This window comes from Mesoplodon mirus, assembly GCF_964341445.2.
Source record: "Mesoplodon mirus genome assembly, chromosome: 17".
Lineage (NCBI taxonomy): Eukaryota > Metazoa > Chordata > Mammalia > Artiodactyla > Ziphiidae > Mesoplodon > Mesoplodon mirus.
This window is the reverse complement of record NC_138993.1, coordinates 646,490-673,210: the sequence shown is the minus strand read 5'-3', so window position 1 is coordinate 673,210 and position 26,721 is coordinate 646,490. Positions and strand designations below refer to the sequence as shown.

At 41.0% G+C, this 26,721-nt stretch overlaps 1 protein-coding gene across 1 annotated transcript in view; it reads left to right on the top strand.

The window, feature by feature from the left end:
* Positions 1–18,323, top strand: part of ZMYM5 (zinc finger MYM-type containing 5) — a gene marked incomplete at its 5' end in the record, with an annotated part of 33,882 nt that extends 15,559 nt beyond the window's left edge. Inside the window, 4 exons of the mRNA XM_082602147.1 lie at positions 4,145–4,430; positions 5,127–5,289; positions 6,582–6,794; positions 16,811–18,323. Of these exons, the coding sequence (XP_082458273.1) occupies positions 4,145–4,430; positions 5,127–5,289; positions 6,582–6,794; positions 16,811–17,569 (1,421 nt within the window). The 3' untranslated portion in view covers positions 17,570–18,323. The remainder of the gene's footprint in view (positions 1–4,144; positions 4,431–5,126; positions 5,290–6,581; positions 6,795–16,810) is intronic.
* Between the last annotated feature and the right edge of the window lie 8,398 nt (positions 18,324–26,721).

Below are 26,721 nucleotides of genomic sequence, written 5' to 3'. Positions count from 1 at the left end.
CAGACTCACAGGGGCCCACAAAGAAGGACACTGATTTAAAATATATATATTAAAAAAATAAAGGGCTTCCCTGGTGGCGCAGTGGTTGAGAGTCCGCCTGCCGATGCAGGGGACACGGGTTTGTGCCCCGGTCCGGGAAGATCCCACATGCCGCGGAGTGGCTAGGCCCGTAAGCCATGGCCGCTGAGCCTGCGCGTCTGGAGCCTGTGCTCCGCAACGGGAGAGGCCACAACAGTGAGAGGCCCGCGTACCGCAAAAAAAAAAATAAATAAATAAAATAAAAATAAAAATAAAAATAAAATAAAAGATATATATATCGACCTTTGGATTGGGGATGCTAACATAATCCAGAGTCTCAATTTTTTTTTTCAGTTTTTCATGTAAAACTATTAGGGATATGAGGAGGCAGGCCATATAATGAAATAAGAGAAAAAGCGGACAATAGAAGTGAACCCATAAGGGGTGCGGGTACTAGGAATATCAGACTGTCTACATTTTAACTGTAGGTTTGGCACAGCTGAAGAGTGTGAATGAACTGGAATATGTATCAGAGTATTATCTAGACTGAGTCAGAACCAAAAGGGGGGAAATACAGAAAAGAATGTAAGAGACTTAGGACATTTGATGAAAAGGACATGTAATTAATGTCCCAGAAAGAGGAAAAAAGAAATGAGGGCAGAAGAGGTGTAACTGAGGATTTTCTAAAATGGAGAAAAACATCAACCCTTGAATTCGAGAACCTTTACAAATTCTGAGCAGGATAAATACCCAAGAGACCATTAAGAGACATGTAGAGAAATCATAGTCAAAACTTGGAAGCAATCATCTGCCTGTAGATGGTAGCCTCCTTCTCCCCTGAGTAGCAAAGACTGCTCCCATGTCCTGCCTCCTGTCTGTCGTACACAGTGGGTTGTTGTTCCAGGAACTTTTGCTGTGGGCAATAAACCCAATAATAAACCTTTGATGTCCCCCCACCAAAAAAAAATTGGAAGCAATCCAAATGTCCATCAGCCTTAGAGTGATAAATAGTATCAGCCACACAGTGGAATACTCAACAATGGAAACAGATGAACAGCTACCTTCAGTGTGAATGAAACAGATGAGATGTTGAGACGAGGGTACATACTACATGATTTCATATGCGAAGTTCAAAATAAGGCAAAACTTATCTTTGAAGTGAGGATAGGGATGCCTTGTGGGAAAGGAGGGGAGTGACTGAGTGGAAAAGACATGAGGATCCTGGAAGTTTTCTGTGTGTTTATCTGGGTGGTGGCCATAGAAGTACATATTCATTGTGAAGACGGTCATTGAGCTCTGCACTTAAGATTATAAACTTCATGTGTATGTGTTACTCTTTAACAACTAAAAACCCCACTGAGACACTGAAGTAACTTCACTAGCAGACCAACACTAAAGAAATGCCAAAAGGTTGTTCTTTAGGCAGAAGAGTTTAGATGCAGGAAGAAATCAAGAATCTCTGAAACTTGGGACTTCCCTTGTGGTCCAGTGGTTGAGAATCCGTCTCGCATTGCAAGAGGCGCCTCTGATCCCTGGTCGGGGAACTAAGATCCCACATGCCGCAGGGCAACTGAGCCCGCGAGCTCTGGAGCCTGCGCGCTGCAACTAGAGAGCCCGCACACCGCAACTAATGAGCCTGCACGCCACAACTAGGACCTGATGCAGCCAAAATATAAATTAATTAATTAAATAAAAAAGAAGATCTAAAACTCAGATAGTGGATCTGGTACTTACTGGAATTCTGGGCAAATCACCTCTAGCTTCTAGGCCTTAATTTTCCTTGCATATAAGGAGGGATTTGGATTAAATCCTTCTGGGCCCCTTAAAATTTATTCTGGGGATAGAGCATGGAAGAATTTGGTTGAGACCTTTTATTTTAGTGGTCCCCAGCCTTTTTGGCGCCACGGACTGGTTTCGTGGAAGACAGTTTTTCCACGGGCGGTGGGGGGTGGAGGATGGTCCAGGAGGTGATGTGAGTGATGGGGGGATGGGGTTGGCAGGTGAAGCTGTGCTCATTCAGACTGCTACTGGTCCCAGGCCCAGGGGTTGGGGACCCTGTTTTATTTAGCCTATAGACACTAACATGATAAAATAAGAATTTGATGAAATAAGAAACTTTGAAATTAGGAGAAATTAAATAGTTGAAGTATAAACAAAGAAAACATTTGCTTTATGTATGCACCAATGCTAAAGAGAAAAAAAACTGCAGAATCTATTGAGCAGTATAGTTGATGCCTCACTTTACATAATTATATATAACTCTATCCCCTTTAAGTATGGGTAAGTGTACAAAATTAAAAAGCCCAGGGCTTCCCTGGTGGCGCAGTGGTTGAGAGTCCGCCTGCCGATGCAGGGGATACGGGTTCGTGCCCCGGTCTGGGAAGATCCCACATGCCGCGGAGCGGCTGGGCCCGTGAGCCATGGCCGCTGAGCCTGTGCATCTGGAGCCTGTGCTTTGCAACGGGAGAGGCCACAACAGTGAGAGGCCCGCGTACTGCAAAAAAAAAAAAAAAAAATTATAAAGCCCAGAGAATTCCCTCGTGGTCCAGTGGTTAGGACTTCACACTTTCACTGCTGCGGGGCCAGGGTCAATCCCTGGTCAGGGAACTAAGATCCCACAAGCTGTGTGATGCGGCCAAACTAAAAACAAAAACAAAAACAAAACTTTATGGAATATACTTCATATTTGCCAGCGTATCTTCCTGCGGGGTGAAAGAATTCCTTTGGTTACTTGTTCTGTTTTGTTTTTGCCTGTTAAGATAAAAATATCTGGAAAAGGACAAAATTAGAAGCAGCAGTGGGTAGGCATGTAGAAGTGAAAACAGAGTTGTTAGTGTTGGTAGTATCCAGAGAGGCGTTTAGAGCTATAACAGGTGGAGGGGCCATAGACCTTTACCTAACGACAAAAGCTAGTTCTGAAGAGAGATGACAGAATAATTCAGTGCTCTTGGGCCTTGTTTCTCAAAGCGTCACCATTACTCAAGAGGTAGTTAGAAATGCAGAATCTCAGGCCCCTCCCTAGACTTACTGATTTAGAATCTCTGTTTAAACAAGATTCCCAAGTGATCGTATGCATGTTAAGGTTTGAGAGGCACCATTACCTGTACATAATATTGTACCAGTTTGAAGCTAACAGTAATATACGATGGAGTCCCTATGTGAAGGTAGGAAAGCTGGGTCTCCTGTGTAATCCACCACCTACACTAATGCCTGGGAAATAGTCTAGAAGGCTGGCAGGTAATTGTAGACAGAGTTGCCTTAAAATGCTATGTTTAATTACATGTACTTGGAAGTATCTTGGAGGGAAGTGCACTAATATCTACAAATTACTTGAAATACATAGAGAAGATAGATTATTTAGCGGGGTGAATAAATAGAAAACGTGATAAAGCAAAAAGTAAAATAGTATAGAATCTATATGATGGACATTTTTCACAGTAAAATTCTTTCAGCTTTATATGCTTTAAATTTTTCATAATAAAATGTTAGGGGGGAAGCTGTTATGAAAATGGGTATCATATACCAGACTATAATCTTTATATTTGTATATTTGCTTTATTTTACAGTGTGTTAATACTTTTCTCTTAGAAAAGAAAAAGTGCCTTAGGAAGTACCCTGTGTACAGAATATAATGCTTTACTATATGCATTATCTCATGTGGTTTTTTTTTTTTTTTTTTTTCCCCTGCTGCACGGCTTGTGGGGTCTTAGTTCCCTGACCAGGGATTGAACCTGGGCCATGGCAGTGAAAGTGCAGAGTCCTAACCACTGGACCTCCAGGGAAGTCCCTCTCATTTAGTCTTCATGACACTGATAGGTTGGGTATCATTGTGATTTGTAGCTGAGAATACCAAGACCTAGTTTAAATTACTTGCACAATCTCTAGCACAGAGGGTCTGACTTGGAGATGCTGGCTACCGCATTGCACAATTCCGGGGCCGCCATTTCCAGTGTTGGCACAATAGAGCATCATTCACTTAGAGTACAAAGGGGAGAGTCCCCCTGGGGTTGTACAGCAAGGCTTCCTCACTCTTCTCTTAGACTTGTGCAAAATGAAAATTTTAAATATTTTTCTGATGGGAGTTTTTAACTGTTCCATGACTTTTCTTATGTGTTTTATTTTTAAGATTCTTGGATCTCCCAGTCAGCATCCTTTCCCAGTAATCAGAAACAGCCAGGGGTGGATTCTTTATCACCAGTGGACTCACTTCCTAAACAGATCTTCCAGCCTTCTGCCCAACAGCAACCCTCTAAACCAGCTAAAATCACTTGTGCAAACTGCAAAAAGCCTTTGCAGAAGGGACAGACAGCTTATCAGCGCAAAGGCTCAGCCCACCTCTTCTGTTCCACCACCTGCCTCTCCTCCTTCTCTCACAAGCCTGCTCCAAAGAAACGCAAGGTGACATGTAAAAAGTAAGCTGTACCTTTCAACATGGTTCCATATGATTGGATACTGGCAGTATGAATTTGTGTCCAGAATGTACTTAGAGAGTTGCAGAAGATTCATGGATAGAATTGAGGCACAGGTTTCTTCAAGTTTATGGAGCTTCAGTTATCCTAGCATATGTCAGAGCTGTGGGTCATTTGTATTGTACTTACTGTTGGCAGGAACATAGAGTTTAGGTATAGAAAGAAATCAACCCTATCCCACCACTGCCTGTGCCTCACCCCCTTCCCCATCCTCTACCTTGGTTCTCCCCGGTTGCTAACACCCTTTTTGAATGCTTCTAGAAGTCATAACCTGTGGCAAGGTTCTAAAGGTCATAACCTGTGACAACAAAATATTTTTATCTCTGAATATCTTTCCATATTATTTAGGAACTCTCAGCAATTAAACCAAAATGTGGATTTTTCTAGATCCAAAAATTATAGTTGATTCTTAGGATTAAATCATGAGAAAATGAAAAATGTCAATTATTTTTCATATATATTTGACTTTTATTAAAATGCAATGTTCTTAGGGAGTTCCCTGGTAGCCTAGTGATTAAGATTCTGGGCTTTCACTGCCGTGGCCTGGATTCAGTCCCTGGTGGGGGAAATGAGCCACTCAGCATGGCCAAAGAAAGAGAATGCAGTGTTCTTAAATTGTGTCTCTCCCTTGTGTTTCAGAGGTGCACCTGCAAAAAAGGCTACTCTTGTTCCTCAAGGGGAGTCAAGTGAATCCTTCCAAAAATTTTGTGGTACATCTTCATCTCCCTATGAAGATAACCAGAATCTTCGAAAAAGAGTTCTGAATAAATCAAGATGTACAATCTGCAGTAAACTAACAGAGGTCTGTGATTTTATATCTTAAGTTATTATCTAGGTTAACAGCGATAATTTTAACTTCAGGTGCTATTATATGTTCTGCCATCTACCTAATGAATGAGTCTTGAATCTACCCAGTGAAGTTGAAGGGAAGAATAAGCATATGTTAGAATTGTCTCATAACAAATGTCCCATCCCATAGAATGGGGTGATCCTCCATTTCTGTGGAACTGAATGTACTCATAAAGAGAGCAATAGTTTTATGGTGGATTTTGTTCTTATTAACCACACTAAATGAAAATATAGGTTCAGGACATGAAGGAAACAACCAGTCCTACAAGAACACGTAGAACAGGTGGAGTGAAAGTATGTAGGTCACTTCACATTTCTTAGGTGGTATTGCCATCTTCTCAGGCATCCAGGGAGTCCCCACTTAACATGGTCCTTGGTGACTGCATTTGGTCTGGATTACCCTGAAGCTGTGTACATCCCAGACACAATTTTATCTCAGCTACCATAGAGCTGAGCAAAGCAAGAACTTAGGTATATACAGACTCCATCCTGAATGTGGGTGATACTGGTTCGCCCACCCCCCCACCCCAGTTTTCTAGGGCAGTGAAGTTTATAATACCTACAAATTCCCAATCCACTTATTTTTAAGCAGGTCATATCAAAACATGCTAACCATTTCCTGTAATTTTTTTAAATAAATTTATATTTTTAATTTGTTTTTGGCTGTGTTGGGTCTTCATTGCTGCATGTGGGCTTTCTCTAGTTGTGGCAAGTAGTGGCTACTCTTTATTGTGGTGCGCAGGCTTCTCATTTTGGTGGCTTCTCTTGTTGCAGAGCAGGGGCTCTAGGCGCAACGGCTTCAGTAATTGCAGCACATGGGCTCAGTAGTTGTGGCTCGCAGGCTCTGGAGCGCAAGCTCAATAGTTGTGGTGCAAGGTCTCAGTTGCTCCGCAGCATGTGGGATCTTCCCGGACCAGGGCTCGAACTCATGTCCCCTGCATGGGCAGGCGGATTCTTAACCACTGCACCACCAGGGAAGCCCCTGTAATTCTTAAATGTCTGATTTTGTTGCTTTTTGTTCTATGAATCTTATTTTTCCTTTTATAAAATCAAAGCACAATTTTACAGAGAAATCAAAGATAAAAATGAAAGAATAGTGAAATGTGCTTTTTAAAAATATTTTACCTGAATGTTTCTTCCACTGAGAAATTACCAAAGGTTCTTTATTTCTGTTGAAAAAACTAGGTATCTCATGTATGGTGCTAATCCAGTTCATTTACTTAATAAATTGGTTTTTGTTTTTAGATTCGGCATGAAGTCAGCGTTAACAATGTAACACATAAGCTGTGCAGTAACCAGTGCTTTAACAAGTACAGGTTGGCCAATGGTCTAGTGATGAATTTCTGTGAGCAGTGTGGGGAGTACCTGCCCAGCAAAGGTGCTGGAAACAATCTCCTAGTCATTGAAGGTCAGCAGATGAGATTTTGCTGCCAAAGTTGTGTTAACGAATATAAACAGGTAATTCTTTTTTAATGAGTTTTAAATGATCAAGTTTGCAGTAACTTCTCCCTTGTTAGCTTACATAAAGCAGATTTATCTTAGAATCTCATATGGTTCCATTTCTGTCAATCTCTCATTGATTATTACTCTCAAATGAGTATTAAAATTAACTAATTGTTGTAAGTAAGCTTGTTTTAAGTCTTTATGTTTTGCAGACATTACAATGAGTAATTCTTTTCTCTACCATTTTGCACTCCCACTGACAACTTGATAGTTCCAATTTTTCTGTAGTCTCAACAAAATTTGGTGTTGTCTGTTTTGATTTAATCTATTCTGGTGGGTATGAAATGATTATCTCATTGTGGTTTTAATTTCCTGATAACTACTGTTCCTTTCTCATCACTCATATATCTTCTTTTGTAAAGTATCCAAGTTTTAGCTCACTTTTTTTATTGGATCGTCTTTCTACTATTGAGTTGTAGGAATTCTTTATATATATTCTGGATACATATCTTTTGTAAAATAAATGTATTTGGAAGATTTTTCTCCTGCACAGTGTTTTATCTTTTCGTTTTCCTAATGTTGTTTTTGAAAAGCCCAAGTTTTAAATTTTGATAAAGTCCAATTTACTATTTGCTTTTCTGATTAGTACTTTTTGTGTCTTGTTTAGGGACTCTGCCTACCAAGGTTATGAAGATATTTACCTGTGTTGTCTTCTATAAGCTTTTTAGTTTCAGATTTTATGTTTACATCTGTGATCCATCTCAAGTTAATTTTGTGTATGGTGTGAGGTAGGGATTAGGGAAGTGTCATCTTCCTGATTTCAAGACATTAAAAAACTCAAAACATTGCATCATACACCATAAATTTGTACAGTTTTTCTTTATCAATTATACTTCAGTAAACTTGGGAAAAAAGACATTAAAAAGCCATAGTAATCAAGGTGGTATGGTATTGGCATATAAAGATAAACAAATAGATCAATAGAATAGGCAGGCCAGAAATAGAACCACACAAATACAGTCAGTTGATTTTAGAAGAAAGTACAAAATCATTTGGATGGGCAAAGCAAGATTTTTTCAGCAGATGGTGCTGGAACAATTTTTTTGTTGGTATGGACATAAATAAGCCAGACCTTAGATTATCCCACACAAAAATTAATTAAAAAAAATTAATTTAACATGGATCCTCAATGTAAAACCAGGAATGTTCTTAACCCCATTTCACTGGACGAGGGTTTAAATGGTTAGCTTTTAGGGAAAAGTAACTCTGAATTGCGAGGCTTATTGCACAGTAGGGGAAACAGTGGATACGCATAGTTGATTTTTTAGTTTTTGCAAGGAAGGCTTATTTATGTTATCTTTATTATCTTCTTTGTATATATTATGCCTCATATTTAACAAAGCCTTTGGGTGCAGCTTATAGAAGATTGTAGTAACGTTATCTTTTCAAAAGAGTACATGTCAAAAATACCTTCTGCTTGAGGGCAGACAGCAGAAGCAAGAAGAACTACAATTCTGCAGCCTGTGGAAGGAAAGCCACATTCACAGAAAGATAAACAAAATGAAAAGGCAGAGGACTTTGTACCAGATGAAGGAACAAGATAAAACCCCAGAAAAACAACTAAATGAAGTGGAGATAGGCAACCTTCCAGAAAAAGAATTCAGAATAATGATAGTGAAGATGATCTAGGACCTCGGAAAAAGAACGGAGGCAAAGATCAAGAAGATGCAAGAAATATTTAACAAAGACCTAGAAGCATTAAAGAACAAACACCTAGAAGAATTAAAGAACAACAAACAGAGATGAACAATACAATAACTGAAATGAAAAATACACTAGGAGGAATCAGTAGCAGAATAACTGAGGCAGAAGAATGGTAAGTGACCTGGAAGACAGAATGGTGGAATGCACTGCTGCAGAACAGAATAAAGAAAAAAGAATGAAAAGAAATGAAGGCAGCCTAAGAGACCTCTGGGACAACATTAAATGCAACAACATTTGCATTATAGCGGGGGGTCCCAGAAGGAGAAGAAAGAGAGGAAGGACCTGAGAAAATATTTGAAGAGATTATAGTTGAAAACTTCCCTAATATGGGAAAGGAAATAGGCACCAAAGTCCAGGAAGTGCAGAGAGTCCCAGGCAGGATAAACCCAAGGAGAAACACGCCAAGACACATAGTAATCAAACTGACAAAAATTAAAGACAAAGAAAAATTCTTGAAAGGAACGAGGGAAAAATGACAAATAACATACAAGGGAACTCCCATAAGGTTAACAGCTGATTTCTCAGCAGAAATTCTACAAGCCAGAAGGGAGTGGCATGATACATTTTTTTTTTTTTTTTTTTTTTTTTTTTTTTGCGGTACGTGGGCTTCTCACTGTTGTGGCCTCTCCCGTTGCGGCGCACAGGCTCCGGACGCGCAGGCCCAGCGGCCATGGCTCACGGGCGCAGCCGCTCCGCGGCACGCGGGATCCTCCCAGACCGGGGCACGAACTCGCGTCCCCTGCATCGGCAGGCGGACTCCCAACCACTTGCACCACCAGGGAAGCCCCTACATGATACATTTAAAGTGATTAAAGGTAAGAACCTACAACCAAGATTACTCTACCCAGCAAGGATCTCATTCAGATTCAATGGAGAAATCAAAAGCTTTACAGACAAGCAAAAGCTAAGAGAATTCAGCACCACCAAACCAGCTCTACAGCAAATGCCAAAGGAACTTCTCTAAGTGGGAAATACAAAAGAAGAAAAGGACCTACAAAAACAAACCCAAAACAATTAAGAAAATGGTCATAGGAACGTCCATATAGATAATTACCTTAAACGTGAATGGATTAAATGCTCCAACTAAAAGACACAGGCTCACTGAATGGTTACAGAAACAAGACCCATATATATGCTGTCTACAAGAGACTCACTTCAGACCTAGGGACACATACAGACTGAAAGTGAGGGGATGGAAAAAGATATTCCATGCAAATGGAAATCAAAAGAAAGCGGGAGGAGCAATACTCATATCAGATAAAATAAACTTTAAAATAAAGAATGTTACAAGAGACAAGGAAGGACACTACATAATGATCAAGGGATCAATCCAAGAAGAATTTATAAGAATTATATATGCACCCAACATAGGAGCACCTCAATACATAAGGCAACTGCTAGCAGCTACAAAAGAAGAAATCAACAGTAACACAATAATAGTGGGGGGCTTTAACACCTCACTTACACCAATGGACAGATCATCCAGACAGAAAAGTAATAAGGAAACACAAGCTTTAAATGACACAATAGACCAGATTTAATTGATATTTATAGGACATTCCATCCAAAAACAGCAGATTACACTTTCTTCTCAAGTGCACACGGAATGTTCTCCAGGATAGATCACATCTTGGGTCACAAATCAAGCCTTGCTAAATTTAAGAAAATTGAAATCATATCAAGCATCTATTCCGACCACAGCACTATGAGATTAGAAATCAATTACAGGGATAAAAATGTAAAAAACACAAACACATTGGAGGCTAAATGATATGTTACTAAATAGCCAAGAGATCACTAAAGAAATCAAGGAGGAAATCAAAAAATACCTGGAGACAAATTACAATGAAAACACGACAATCCAAAGCCTATGGGATGCAGCAAAGGTAGTTCTAAGAGGAAAGTATATAGCAATACAAGCCTACCTCAAGAAACAAGAAAAATCTCAAACAATCTAAACTTACACCTAAAGGAACTAGAGAAAGAACAACAAACAAAACCCAAAATTAGTAGAAGGAAATAAATCATAGATCAGAGCAGAATAAATGAAATAGAAACAAAACAATAGCAAAGATTAATAAAACTAAAAGCTGGTTCTTTGAGAAGATAAACAAAATTAATAAACCTTTAGCCAGACTCATCAAGAAAAAGACGGAGAGGACTCAAAGCAATAAAATTAGAAACGAAAAAGGAGAAGTTACAACAGACACCGCAGAAACACAAAGCATCCTAAGAGACTACTACAAGCAACTCTATGCCAATAAAATGGACAACCTGGAAGAAATGGACAAATTCTTAGAAAGGTATAACCTTCCAAGACTGAACCAGGAAGAAGTAGAAAATATGAACAGACCAATCACAAGTAATGAAATTGAAACTGTGATTAAAAATCTTCCAACAAACAAAAGTCCAGGACCAGATGGCTTCACAGGTGAATTCTATCAAACATTTAGAGAAGAGCTAACACCCATCCTTCTCAAACTCTTCCAAAAAATTGCAGAGGAAGGAAAACTCCCAAACTCATTCTACAAAGCCACCATCACCCTGATACCAAAACCAGACAAAGATACTACAAAAAAAGAAAATTATATACCCATATCACTGATGAATATAGATGCAAAAATCCTCAACAAAATACTAGCAAACAGAATCCAACAATACATTAAAAGGATCATACACCATGATCAAGTGGGATTTATCCCAGGGATGCAAGGATTCTTCAGTATACGCAAATCAATCAGTGTGATACAGCATATTAGCAAATCGAAGAATAAAAACCATATGATCATCTCAAAAGATGCAGAAAAGCTTTTGACAAAAGTCAACATCCATTTATGATAAAAACTGTCCAGGAAGTGGGCATAGAGGGAACCTACCTCAACATAATAAAGGCCATATATGACAAACTGACACCAAACATCATTCTCAATGGTGAAAAACTGGAAGCATTTCCTCTAAGATTAGGAAAAAGGCAAGGATGCCCGCTCTTGCCACTATTATTCAACATAGTTTTGGAAGTCCTAGCCATAGCAGTCAGAGAAGAAAAAGAAATAAAGGGAATATAAATCGGAAAAGAAGAAGTAAAACTGTCACTGTTTGCAGGTGACATGACACTACACATAGAGAATCCTGAAGATGCCACCAGAAAACTACTAGAGCTAATCAGTGAACTTGGTAAAGTTGCAGGATACAAATTTAATGCACAGAAATCTCTTGCATTTCTATACACTAACAACAAAAGATCAGAAAGAGAAATTAAGGAAACAATCTCATTCACCATTGCAACAAAAATAATAAAATACCTAGAAATAAACCTACCTAAGGAGACAAAAGATCTGTATGCAGAAAAGTATAAGACTCTGATGAAAGAAATTAAAGATGGTACAAACAGATGGAGAGACATACCATGTTCTTGGATTGGAAGAATCAATATTGTGAAAATGACTATACTCCCCAAAGCAATCTACAGATTCAGTGCAACCCCTATCAAATTACCAGTGGCATTTTTTACAAACCTGGAACAAAAAATCTTAAAATTTGTATGGAGACACAGAAGACCCCGAATAGCGAAAGCAGTCTTGAGGGAAAAAAAAACGGAGCTGGAGGAAACAGGCTCCCTGACTTCAGACTATACTACAAAGCTACAGTAATCAAGACAGTATGGTACTGGCACAAAAACAGAAATATAGATCAGTGGAACAGGATAGAATGCCCAGAGATAAACCCACGCACATATGGTCACCTTATCTTTGATAAAGGAGATAAGAATATACAATGGAGAAAAGACAGCCTCTTCGATAAGTAGTTCTGGGCAAACTGGACAACTACATGTAAAAGAATGAAATTAGAACACTCCCTAACACCATACACAAAAACAAACTCAAAATGGATTAAATTAAATGTAAGGGCAGACACTATAAAACTCTTAGAGGAAAACATAGAAAGAATACTCTTTGACATAAATCATAGCAAGATCTTTTTTGACCCACCTCCCAGAGTAATGGAAATAAAAACAAAAATAAACGGGACCTAATGAAACTTAGTTTCTTTTGCTATGCAAAAGCTTTTATAAACAAGATGACAAGACAGCCCTCAGAATGGGAGAAAATATTTGCAATATTGTCCATGAATCAATGGACAAAGGATTAATCTCCAGAATATATAAACAGCTCATGCAGCTCAATATTAAAACAAACAACCCAGTCAAAAAATAGGCAGAAGACCTAAATGACATTTCTCCAAAGAAGACATATAGATGGCCAAGAGGCACATCAAAAGCTTCTCAGCATCACTGATTATTAGAGAAATGCAAATCAAAACTACAGTGAGGTATCACCTCACACCAGTTAGAATGGGCATCATCAGAAAATCTACAAACAGATGCTGGAGAGGGTGTGGAGAAAAGGGAACCCTCTTGCACTGTTGGTGGGAATGTAAATTGATACAGCCACTATGGAGAACAGTATGGAGATTCCTTAAAAAACTAAAAATAGAGCTTCCCTGGTGGCGCAGTGGTTGAGAGTCCGCCTGCCGATGCAGGGGACACGGGTTCGTGCCCTGGTCTGGGAGGATCCCGCACGCCGTGGAGCGGCTGGGCCCGTGAGCCATGGCCGCTGAGCTTGTGCGTCCGGAGCCTGTGCTCCACAACGGGAGAGGCCACAACAGTGAGAGGCCTGCGTACTGCAAAAAAAAAAAAAAAAAAGAAAAAAAAAAAACAAACTAAAAATAGAATTACCATATGACCCAGCAATCCCACTACTGGGCATATACCCAGAGAAAACCATAAATCAAAAAGACACATGCACCCCAGTGTTCATTGCAGCACTATTTACAATAGCCAGGTAATGGAAGCAACCTAAATGCCCACAGACAGACGAATGGATAAAGATGTGGTACATATACAAAATGGAATATTACTCGGCCATAAAAAGGAATGAAACTGGGTCATTTATAGAGACATCGATGGATCTAGAGACTGTCATACAGAATGAAGTAAGTCAGAAAGAGGAAAACAAATATTGTATATTAATGCATATATGTGGAACCTAAAAAATGGTACAGATGAACTGGTTTGCAGGGAAGAAATAGAGTCACAGAGGTAGAGAACAAACGTATGGACACCAAGTGTGGGAAGCCATGGGGTGGTGGTGGTGGGATGAGTTGGGAGATTGGGATTGTCATATATACACTAATATGTATAAAATAGATAACTAATAAGAACCTGCTGTTTAAAAAATAAATAAAATTCAAAAAAATTTTATATTACACGTTGAATGACAATATTTTGGGTATAAAAGGTTAAAGAAATACTCTCTGCTTTGGTAATAAGTAACTATCTTAGGTCATCATATTTGTACGTGGTTGTGTATGTGTGTGTGGATGATTGACCTGTACCTGCTTAGGCTCTGTGCTTTTGCTCAGTTAAGAACAATGAGTTCATAAACTTCAGACAGATACACTGCTTACCCTCTGAAGAACATAAGGATGTCTCATAGCTTATCAGCCTTTACTTTCTAAACGAACACCAGAGGGGGGGTACAAATGGGAAAATGAACATAGTCAAAACAGGCAGCAGCCACATATTCACAATTGCTGGAATAACTATCCTGCCTGGCACTCTGATCCCCCCCGCCAAAAGTGTCTTTTTCTCTTCTACCATGCATGTGTCCGTCATGTACATAGCTCATAAGCAGTTGGCAAGTACAGGAATGATATTTCTGTATAATACAGAAGTGTTGTAAATGTGCTTTCCCCATACCACGTTAGTGTTTATAAGTGGTTAGTGGCAGGCCTTCACGATAGAAAGCCTTGGTGATACATGAGGACCTTAAGGAAAAACTGGAATCTTGAAGTTAGTGGCTTATCTCAGAATAGCATGCACAGTCATCAATGTAAAGATGGAATCTCGGTCTTGGCCACTGATCTAATGGGGGGTGATTTTGTCCCCCTGGGGACATTTGTCAAGGCCTTCCAACATTTTTTTTTATCACAACTGGGTGAGTGCTCCTGGCATCACTGAGTGGGGGCCAGAGAGGCCTTCACAACAAAGCATTATCTGGCCAAGTATCAGTGGTGCCAGAGTTGAAAAAGGATGAGTAGGTGGCTGGAGGGTGAGTGTGTGTGATAAGCACAGTGAGAAGGAGAACTAAATGTGCATCTTCCTCATTGGAAGTCAATAGTGATGCCTAAAACTGGGAGGAAAAATCAGTAAAAGCAATGCAAGCATGTTATTTTGATATTTGGAAGTGAACATGAAAAGAATCAGCTAAAAATGTTGAAAGTAGTTAACTTCTGGGAAAGGGGGTGTTAATTAGTTCAATTATTTGTTTTAATTAGCCAGGTATAATTAGTTGATGTTCTTTATTAAATGTATATTCAATTTCAAATAAATAAAACCTTTGAAATATGTTAAACATACTGACTTTCAGAGAAGTGTCTTACCCAAAGTCACACAGCTAGATTTGACCTCACACCTGAAACCTTAATTAACATGGGGAACTAAGATCCCGCAAGCCGTGTGGTGTGGCCAAAAAAATGTATATAGTATATATGCTCTAGTGCATCTGATACCAACATTTAATTATACGAACGCCATGAGTTCCCTGAGGCTAGGATCTACATTGGATTCAATTTAGTGATCTCCAGAATGATGAGTCTTAGATGCGCGGGGAATTATAACAACTTGACTGCCTACTCACTACCAAGAAGCTCAGGAAGGAAAGAAATAAGCCCAAGGCTTGGGTTTGGTTATGTTAAAAAAAATAACACTAACAGTCCTTGGTGTTGGGTTTCTTCTTAAATATGCTCCTCTGGTATAGTCTTATCCAATCCCATAGTTTCAATGAATACATATTTTGATGACTTCCAGAATATATCTATAGATCGTATTTCTTCAGTTTCACACTAGTACATCCATCTAATTTCCATTTGAATGTTCCACAGATATCTCAAACTCTGTGTCTGAAACTGAAAACTCCAAACCTGCTTTCCTTCTTTGTTTCCCAAATCAGTAAACAGCCCCATCCGGTCAGAAACTTCCCCCATCCCGGCAGAAACTTCCAGTTATGTTTACCCCTCTGTCTTCGCGTCCCCAGAGCCGCTCAGTTACCAGCTAACCCAGATTCTACTCCCTACCCTCTCCCGGTGCTGTCTCCAGCACCACACCCTCGACATGCCCGCCCTCCCCTCTTGCCCAAACTGCCCCCACAGCCTCCTGGCCTCTCTGTACCCTGGCCTTCCTGAGCACCGGTGACGGCCTTGCCATCAGAGCAGTCTTTGCAGAGCACAAACCTGATAGTGTCACTCCTGCTCCTCTTAGCGCTGTGTCTGCGTTCGGGACTGAATCAGAACAATGCTCTTAGTTCTTTGAGTTCCGTTGGATACCGTGGTCCCTGTACTAAAATGTTACAGCTAGCAGGATGTCCTTCACAGTATATGCACCTGTGGTTTGTTTTTTTTTTTTTTTTTTGCGGTACGCAGGCCTCTCACTGCTGTGGCCTCTCCCGTTGCGGAGCACAGGCTCCGGACGCGCAGGCTCAGCGGCCATGGCTCACGGGCCCAGCCGCTCCGCGGCATGTGGGATCCTCCTGGAGCGGGGCACGAACCCGTGTCCCCTGCATCGGCAGGCGGACTCTCAACGACTGCGCCACCAGGGAAGCCCATGCACCTGTGTTATTTTGACTGTTTTTGCATTTTTATTTTATTGACTCCAGAAGAGCTAATGTGTCTTTTCATGGGATGAAGTCATACACTGTGTGGCACCTTGTGACAGACTTTCACATATCATACTGTTTTCAAGGTGCATCCAAGTCACAGCATATATCTTTACTGCACTTAACTTTTATTGCCAAATAATATTCCATTGTATGGATAATACCACATTGTTATTTCTCCTTTTTGGTTACTGTGACTAGTGTTGCTGTGAACACTTTGTGCAAGTGTTTGTGTGGACATATGTCTTCATTTTTGCATTGTTGTTAACTTTGAAGAGTTGCCCCTGTGTTCCCAGGCAGCAGCACCATTTTACGTTGCCACCAGCGCCTGAGGAGGTTCCAGTGTTTCCACACCTCTGTTAATGCTTGTCATCATCTCTTTTTTCATTATAGCCATCCTAGTGTGTGTGAACGGGTATGTGGTGGTATTGATTTGTATTCCTTTGATGATTAATGATAAGCATCTTTTTCATGTGCTTATTGGGCATTTGTATATACATTAATTTTTTTCAGTGTTAATAATTTAAAATAAAATTGTAATCTATTTTTCCTCAGATGATGGAAACAAACTCAAAAAAAGTGCTAGCATCAGAAAACAGAAAAAGGAATGCTGTTAGAGAAGAAAATGAAAGAGAATTGTATGGGTCATTGAATATACTTTTGGAAAAAATAGAAAGAATACCAGTGAAAAAGGAAAAGACTTCAGAACTACAAGTTTCAGCAGAATGTAGCCAAGATAAATCATTGGTCCAACAGGATGTGAATTTACCTCCTTCTGTGTCAACCATAGCTGATAAATTTCAAGAGCAACTGGAAGAGAAACGATCAGAAGACTCCATTATACCAGCTGTGCTTTCTGCAGATCCAGGTACGTGGCCCCGAATTTTGAGTATTAAAGAAAGGGACACTCTAGTTGAAAATGATCCACCTCAAGTGAGAAATTTTAACTTTCCAAAGGACAGTACAGGGAGGAAGTTTTCAGAAACTTACTATACAAGAATTCTTCCAAATGGTGAAAAAACCACTAGATCCTGGTTACTTTATTCGACCTCAAAAGATTCCGTGTTTTGTCTATATTGCAAACTCTTTGGGGAAGGAAAAAATCAACTAAAGAATGAGAATGGGTGCAAAGATTGGCAGCATTTATCACATATTCTTAGCAAACATGAGGAGAGTGAAATGCACATCAACAATAGCGTTAAATATTCAAAATTAAAATCTGATTTGAAAAAAGGTAAAACTGTGGAACACAGATTACAGGAGAACATGGGAAAGGAGGGTGTGAAGCTGTTGTACACCTTAGACCTGATCTGACACGATGAGGTCGCACACTTACTCAGACCTGTACCCGACAGTCGGTGCCTCTGTGCTGAGGCTCCCAGACGGAGTGATTCATCAGCTCATTAGCAATAAGTATCATAGCAAGTAACTAGTAAAGATGGTTTCTGCTCCAAATTCTAAAGCTAATTGGATTTGTAGTGATTAATGCTGATTTCAGTGAAGGCAATTGTTGATCTTTTCAGTTTTTCAATTCACACCTTTTAAAATGGACACTTCAGGACTGACATTTGACTGGTGTGGCTAATACTCTGAAAGAGGGAGGAAAAGACTTGAATTTATCAGTACCAGTCGAACAAGGTACTTAGGTGAACAAGCATTGTTATTCAGAAACAGAATGGGGATCTGAAACTGCAGCTTTTTGCTATTAAACCAAATACTTATGGTTTATTTCATTTGGGCAAAATGTTATTTTATTATTTGAGCAAAGCAGCATCATTTGTTATGTTAAATAGATTAAAGTGAATTTGTGTTTTATTGGTTTTGTTTTGTTTTAACTTAATTTGTAAACGTTTTAGCTTTTGTTGTCAAAACTATAAGCATAAAGAGTGTATACCTATTTTTATGTTGGTACAAATATAAGAAATATTAAAAATATAGTAAGTTAACCTTTTTGTGTTGTAGCCTTTTTTTCTTTTCATCTAAAGGAAAAATACACTTATGAAAATTAAGGGTGTAAGTTTTTTCAGTTGGTTAATCAGTGTTCCCTTCACCATGTATTTACTAATTCTCCCTTTGTTTCTGGTTTCTGACAGCAGTTCTGTTGTGTATCCCATCCTTACATACGCTTGTTTCAAGGCTTTTCCTGTGAGCAGTGCCTGAGCAGATCAAGATGCGTCCTTGGTAGGGCCAACACGGGAGCACTTGCAGACTCTGTAGGGGAGGCCAGCACAGAAAAGTGTTTGGGGAATAACCAGGAAGATCATTCTCATTAGTTTATAATCATTTTGTTTTCTGACAGCTGGACCGTTTCAGTCTTTCATATTTGGGCCTGAATGGGGCTCTGGGGTGTTTCCAAAATCCAGCCTCCTCCAGAGGCCTGTGGGGATACTCCGAGCATATCCAGTTCTGAAGTCCCTCTGCAAATGGTTCATGTGCCCATTATTTCATGAACACTTACCTGTTAATCAAATGACAGATTTGTCATGTGATTGTCTTAGATAGACGCTTGGGTATATGAGCAAACTAATGAAATCAACCAGTGGCCACTTTATCCATTGAGAAAACAAAATTAGATCCTCAACTTTTAACTTGTTTCATTTCTTCAACATACTGCAGGAACACCTATGAGGCACGTGGTAATGAGTTAAATATGAAAAATTCAAAAGATGTAGGTGCTGGGTTTATCTGTGTTCACTGTAAATTTCTTTAAACTTTTTGATGTGTATGAAATTTTTCATAATGAGATGTTGAAGAAAAAGTCAACTGTAAATTCAGAAGATGATAAAAGTAAATCTCTCTAGCCTGGTGAATCATTTCGTTTCTTTTTCCTTATCTAGCTTTTTTTTCCACATTGTAAAATTAGTATGGACTCACCTTAAAGAAGGAAGGAAGAAAACAGTAAGTGAAAGTCCTGCTTACCGTCCCCCACTCCCCTGCTGCAGGATTTGTCACCCCTGATCTGGACACACCCAGGGTCTGTTTCCATCATTTTAATTTCACTGAGAAAAGGCATTAGAAAAAAATTATTTCCTACTACAAATTTAATATCAAAAATTAGGAAGGGCAATTCAGAATAACAGTCCTCAAGAAATGGCAATTTATTGGTTTTGTCATCTCACAGAGCACAACTGAATTATTTTCATAAACCTCAGATTTTCAAAATTGCTGTCTTGGGCTTCCCTGGTGGCGCAGTGGTTGAGAGTCCGCCTGCCGATGCAGGGGACACGGGTTCGTGCCCCAGTCCGGGAAGATCCCACATGCCGCGGAGTGGCTGGGCCCATGAGCCATGGCCGCTGAGCCTGCGTGTCTGGAGCCTGTGCTCCGCAATGGGAGAGGCCACACCAGAGGCCACAACAGTGAGAGGCCCGCGTACCGCAAAAAAAAAAAAAAATTGCTGTCTTTAAGACTCTTACATTGGGGCTTCCCTGGTGGCGCAGTGGTTAAGAATCTGCCTGCCAGTGCAGGGGACACGGGTTCAACCCCTGGTCCAGGAAGATCCCACATGCTGCGGAGCAACTGAGCCCATGTGCGCCACAACTACTGAGCCTGCATGCCTATAGCCTGTGCTCCACAACAAGAGAAGACACCGCAATGAGAAGCCGGCACACAGCAACAAAGAGTAGCCCCAGCTCCCCGCAACTAGAGAAAGCCTGCATGCAGCAATGAAGACCCAATGCAGCCAAAAATAAATAAATAAATCATTAAAAAATAAAGAATCAAAAAAAAGACTCGTACCTTGAGCCATTTTCTTCCTGTGATCCCCTGTCCCTCCCTTACTCAGTACTGTAGTCAAGTAAGAGTCGCTAATAGCCACTGTGTATGTATAAGTTACAGTTTGCTGTACAGGATGGAGAAGTGAATGAGTAATTGGAGCAAAGAGCTCAGTCAAGTTTGGTGGAGGGAGTGATGCTGTATCATTTTAGGTCGTATCACTTCTGTTTCAAAGCTCTGAAGTTCCCCGTTGCTTTCAGTTTGAAACTCCAGCTCCTTGGCATCAGCGGTAGACCGAAGGGAAAGAGGTGGTGGATAAAGACAACGTGAAGTACAAAATTTGAGAAGTGGAGCATATCTCTTATAATGAACTATAAAGTGTGACCATGTTAGGATGAAATTAAGAATTTGAGAAGTTAACTAGAGTTGAAAGAATAATCTGAGCCACATGCCCAAGTCTTTGAGAAAGTGAGAAGTTAGTTTGGGAAAATAGTGGTGTGATATTCTGGACTAGAGAAGGTTTTCAAACGCTATGACTGGTTTTTTCTTAAGCAGCTGAGTTGTGGTTGTTGTTTTTTTTTTTTTCTGGCCACGTCGCACAGCATGCCGGATCTTAGTTCCCCAACCAGGGATCGAACCCGTGCCCCCTGCAGTGGAAGCGTGGAGTCTTAACCACTGGACCGCCAGGGAAGTCCCAGCAGCTGAGCTTTCAAGCTTGGAGAGTAGACGGTTATGAATCACTGCCCTGGAAGTCACATTTGGAGTGAAGAGCAGTTATTCCGGTTCACGCCTACAGATAGGGCAAGCGAAACCTAAAGCCCGGGAAATGCGACTAACAGCTCACTTACGCGTGTTAAAAAAGACTTTCATAAGTCACGTGCTTACAAATTAATAGAATTGTAAACCTCCAGTTTACCAAACCGAACTCGGGTCGCCTGCCCGAGGCACAGCAGTCAATCCACTGACCCGGTTTGTGGGGAAGGAAAGTAGCATTTATTTGCAAGGCACCAGCAAGGCGACCTGGCAGCCAACCCTCGAAGGCCCCGAATGCCCTGGTGGCTTCAGGGTAAGGGTTTTTAAAGACTAAAATTAGGGTAAGGGTCTTAAGTGTGTGATCAGCTCATGGTTCTTCTGATTGGTTGGGTCTTAACACACAGATTTCTGTCAGTCTGGCTCCAGTTTGCCTGGTCTCTGACTTTGTTAAGCAGTTTGCATGTGGTGGAGCCCTGGTTTCTGTGAAATGACTCAAGGCTCTGCTCAGATTGTTACCTACATCCCTTGAGGAGGGACTAGAGAGGTTCTGCAACTGATTTATGGCTCAACTGTTGTTCAAGCTACTATTACTTGTTTCTGCATTTTCTCACTTCTCTAATTATTAGCTGCTTGAGTCTGCTCTTTGGAACTCGGGGAAGGCCTAGGAGATCAAAGCTTTTCCTACAAACGAAAGGTGGGGAACATGGAGAAGCTTATACCCAGGAAAGCTGCACAGGGTCCTACTCAGTTTCACTATTGAAACTGATCAAGGGAGCAAAAAAGAGAAAAATAACCAATATGAAGAACCACTGGAGATCCTATGGACACTAAAAACGTAAGAAAGTATTATGATCAACTTAGGTCAAAGCGTTTGACAAATTTAATGTGATAGACTAATCACTTGAGAAACAACTTACCAAATCTGTCCCAGGAAAAAATAGAAAATCTGAATGGCTTGTCTCTGTTTAAGAAATTGACTCTGAAATTACAAGCCTCATCACAAAGAAAACTGCAGGCTCAGATTCCTTCTCTGGTGAAATCTTCTGTAGGGAAGAGATAATACCCATCTTGAACATAAACTCCCAGAAAATAGAAAGAAAAGGGCACTTCACAACTTGTTTTACAAGGCCAAAAATATCCTGACAAAGATATTGAATGAATATCAAAGAAATAACAAAACCTGACAAGAATAATACAAGAAAGAAAAGTTACAGGCTATCCTCTTTCATCCATTTACTTTTTTGGGTGGGGGGGCATGCCACGTGGCTTGCGGAATCTTAGTTCGCCCGCCAGGGATTGAACCCTGGCCCACGGCAGTGAGAGCACTGAGTCCTAACCACTGGACCACCAGGGAAGTCCCCAAACTTCTATTCGCATAAGGATACGAGTCATATCAGATTGGGGCCTGCCTAATGAAGGCATTTAAACTTAACTACCTCTTTAAAATATCATCTCCAAGTGCAGTTGCATTCTGAGGTCCTTGGGGTCAGGATTTTAACATGCAGGGGGTTTCGAGAGGACACACCAGCTTTCGCCTTGGCACATGGACGCTTACTATTGGGCCCCAGCAGCCTCGACCAGCTTCACCTGTAATTCCTTCCTACCCATCCCTCCAGGGACTTGGCTTTCTAAACTTCCTGTTTCCCCGAGAGGCAGACCCTGTCACGACTCCAGGTTTTGTGTAAGTCGTCTCTACCTGGTTTGACCTTCCTCGCCTCCCTTATTTTTGTTTGCATGTTTATTTGCGAGCAGAACCCTGCTATGTGTTCATAATTGATAAGTTTCAGGAAATGATTTAGGTATCCTTATCTGAAATCCACAAATTCCCCTCAAGAAAGAAGGTAACTGGCAGTGCTGTCGGGCTTTGGGGAGGCCCGTAGCTCTCAATCTTGGTTACATCAGGTGAGATCATCTAGGCGCCGTCGACAGGCGGAAGGCATGACCAAGAACCGCAGGCTTGCAGGCCAAGAGCTTCTTCCCGTATCAGTGCTGGTGTGGCCTGCGTTTTCACTCTCCGCAGATTCGTATTACATCCTTTAACTGAAGAATGACTGCATCTCTTTGTGTTCTTCCGCTAAATAGCTCTGATCAAAGTTTAAAAACTCTATGGTCCTGCATCCTCCTCCTTCTGTGGGTGAAACTCTGCTTATCCGTAAGTCGCAGGCTTCACTGGTAACCCAGATTGTCACTCCCTTTGCAAAGAAGTACGTTGTCTGGTCAGGGCCTCCGAGTGCCTCCGTAAGGCAGTGCCACGCCTGCTGTGGACACGTGGAGGCTTTCACAGGGGAGGGTCCGAGGGGCCAGGCTTCCGCGGGGTTCTCGGGGCGAGTGCGCACCCCACCCTGGAAGACCCAGCCCTGATCCAGCCTCTGCGCCGCCGCCCATCGCGCAGATGGGGCTCCAGGAGCCGGACCCAGGTGCATCGCCCCTCCTCCTGGCACCTCTCCTCCGGGGCCGCAGAGCGCGGACGCCAGCGCACAGACCACGGGCCGAGCCCCGCCTGCGGGTGGTGGGGGCGGAGGAGGTGGGGACGCTGGTGGGGGGCCTCCGGGAGCAGGGAGAGAACACGGGCCCGTGCCTGCGGCCTTATGGAACTGTGACCTTAAAACAACTCTGGGGCTTCCCTGGCGGCACAGAGGTTAAGAATCTGCCTGCCAGTGCAGGGGGCGCGGGTTCGAGCCCTGGTCTGGGAAGATCCCACGTGCCGCAGAGCAGCTAAGCCCGTGAGCCACAACTACTGAGCCCACGTGCCACAACTACTGAGCCCGCGTGCCACAACTACTGAAGCCCACGCGCCTAGAGCCCGTGCTCTGCAACAAGAGAAGCCACTGCAGTGAGAAGCCTGCACACCACAACGAAGACCCAACGCAAACAAAAATAAATAAATAAATAAATTTATAAAAAATAAAAATAAAAGCAAACAACAACAAAAGCAAAACCAAAAGATCTTCCAAAACTGAAAAGCAATGAAACAAGGAGGGAGGTCAGGGGGAACAGAAGAGAATATCCAAGAACTGTGGAAGTGTAAATGCAAGTCATGGGAACACCAGAGGAAGAAGAAAGAAAAGAACAAGAGAAATATTTGAAACAATAATGAGTGAGAATTTCCCAAATTAATGTCAGATACCAAACCACAGATCCATGAAGCTCAGAAAGCTCCAAGCAGGATAAACACAAAAACAAGCTACACGTGGGCATGTCGTGTTCAAATGACAGAAAATTAAAGGAAAAAATCCTGAAAGAAGCCAGAGAAAGAAAACACCTTACCAATAGAGGAACAAAGATTGTAATTACATTTGACTTCTCCTCAGAAACAAGGCAAACAAGAGAGTGGAGTTAAATATTTAAAGTGTTGAGGAAACAAAATACCATTGTAGAATTCTGTTCCCTGCAATCTTATCGTTCAAAAGCGAAGGAAAAATAAAGACTTTTTCAGACAAAGATAAATTGAGGGAATTGGTTGCTAGTGGATCTGCTTTGTAAGAACTGTTGAAAGATGTGCTTTACAGAGAAAGAAAATAATATATGTCAGATACTCAGATTTATATAAAGAAAGTAAGAGCACTGGAGAAGGAATGTGAATATAAAATAAAAACTTTTATTTTTCTTATTCTTTTTTTTTTTTTTTTTGCGGTACGCGGGCCTCTCACCGTTGTGGCCTCTCCTGCTGCGGAGCACAGGCTCCAGACGCACAGGCTCAGCAGCCATGGCTCACGGGCCCAGCCGCTCCGCGGCATGTAGGATCTTCCCGGACCGGGGCACGAACCCGCGGCCCCTGCATCGGCAGGCGGACTCTCAACCACTGCGCCACCAGGGAAGCCCTATTTTTCTTATTCTTAATTGATCTAACAGATAACTTTGTTCAAGATAATAATAGAAACAATATATTAAATTATACATATATATGCTTGTATATGGATGAAATGAATGACTGAAATGATACAAGGGATGAGAGGGAGGAATCAGGATTATTTTACTATTACAAATTACACTACCTGTGAAGTTATCGGTGTTATTTGAAAGTGGTCTTGGATTAGTTGTAAGTAAATGTATATTGCAAACTCTAGGGCAACCACTTAAAAAAGTAGAAAAATAAGTACAACTGATATGCTAAGAAGGAGAGAAAATGAAATTATAAAATGCTTAGTTAAAACCACAGAAGGCAGAAAGTGTGGTCTACAAAAATAGGAACATGATAAACCATAATGGAAAAAAATGAAAATAAATTAATATATGTATAATTAAGTCACATTGCTGTACAGCAGTAATTAACCTAACATTGTAAACCAACTATATTTCAATTAAAACATATAAATATAGGAACAAAGAACTAGGGCAACAAATGGAAAATGATAACAAATATGATATAAATCAAACTATAGCAGTAATCACTTTGAACATCATTGATCTAAGTGCACCAATTAAAAGACAGAGATTACCAATTAAAAGATAGAGTTGATCAAAAAACAAGACCCAATTCTATGTTGCGTATAAGAAACTCACTTTAAATGTAAAGGCATAGGGACTTCCCTGGTGGTCCAGTGGTAGAGAATCTGCCTTACACTGCAGGGGACGCGGGTTTGATTCCTGGTCGGGGAACTAAGATCCCACATGCCTTGGGGCAACTAAGCCTGTGCACCACAACTACTGAGCTCGTGTGCCTCAACTAGAGAGTCTGCGTGCTGCAAACTACAGAGCTCACGTGCTCTGGAGCCTGCACACCATAAGTAGAGAGAAGCCCGTGTGCCACAACAAAGAGCCCGTGCACCACAAGGGAAGATCCCATATGCCTCAGTGAAGATCCCGTGTGCCGCAACTAAGACCAGATGCAGCCAAAAATAAAATAAAATAAATAAATGTAAAAAAATAAATCTTTAAAAAAATGTATAAAGGCATATATAGATAAAAAGTAAATGGAGGGGGGAGATTTCCCTGGCGGTCCAGTGGTTAAGACTCCATGCTGTCAATGCAGGGGGCTCGGGTTCTATCCCTGGTCAGGGAACTAAGGCCCCACAAGCCGCATGGTATGGCAAAAAAAAAAAAAAAAAAAAAAGTAAATGGATGATTTCAGGATACAAGGTTAAGAAACAAAAGTCAGGATACAAGGTTAATACACAAAAGTCATTAATGTTTTTACACACCAGCAATGAACATGTGGAATTTGAAATTACAAACATAATACCACTTACATTGCCACCCAAAACAAATGAATACTTAGATATAAATGTAACAAATTATCTACAAGATCTATATGAGGAAAACTACAAACTTCTTATTTTATTTATTTATTTATTTATTTTTTTTTTGCGATACGCTGGCCTCTCCCGTTGCGGAGCACAGGCTCCGGACGCGCAGGCTCAGCGGCCATGGCTCATGGGCCCAGCCGCTCCGCGGCATGTGGGATCTTCCCGGACCGGGGCACGAACCTGTGTCCCCCACATCAGTAGGCGGACTCTCAGCCACTGCGCCACCAGGGAAGCCCACAAATCTCTTATGAATGAAATCAAAGATGAACTAAATAAATGGAGAGATAGTCCATGTTCGTGAATAGGAAGACTCAATACTGTCAAGATGTCAGTTCTCCCTAACTTGATCCATAGATTCAATGGCATCCCAATCAAAATCCTAGCAAGTTATTTTGTCAATATGGACAAACCGATTCTTAAGTTTACGTGGAGAGGGAAAAGATTCAGAATAGTCAACACAATACTGAAGAAGAAAGTTGGAGGACTGATGCTACCTGACTACCAGACTTACCATAAAGTTACAGTAATCAAGACAGTGTGGCACTGGCAAAAGAAAAAGAGATCCATGGAATAGCATAGAGTCCAGAAATAGACCCTCATGGGTACAGATCAACTGATCTTTGACAACGGAGCAAAGGTAATACAATGGAGCAAAGATTGTCTTTTCAACAAATGGTGCTGGAATGACTGGACATCCGTATGTAAAACACTGTATCTAGATACAAACCTTACATCCTTCAGAAAGTTAACTCAAAA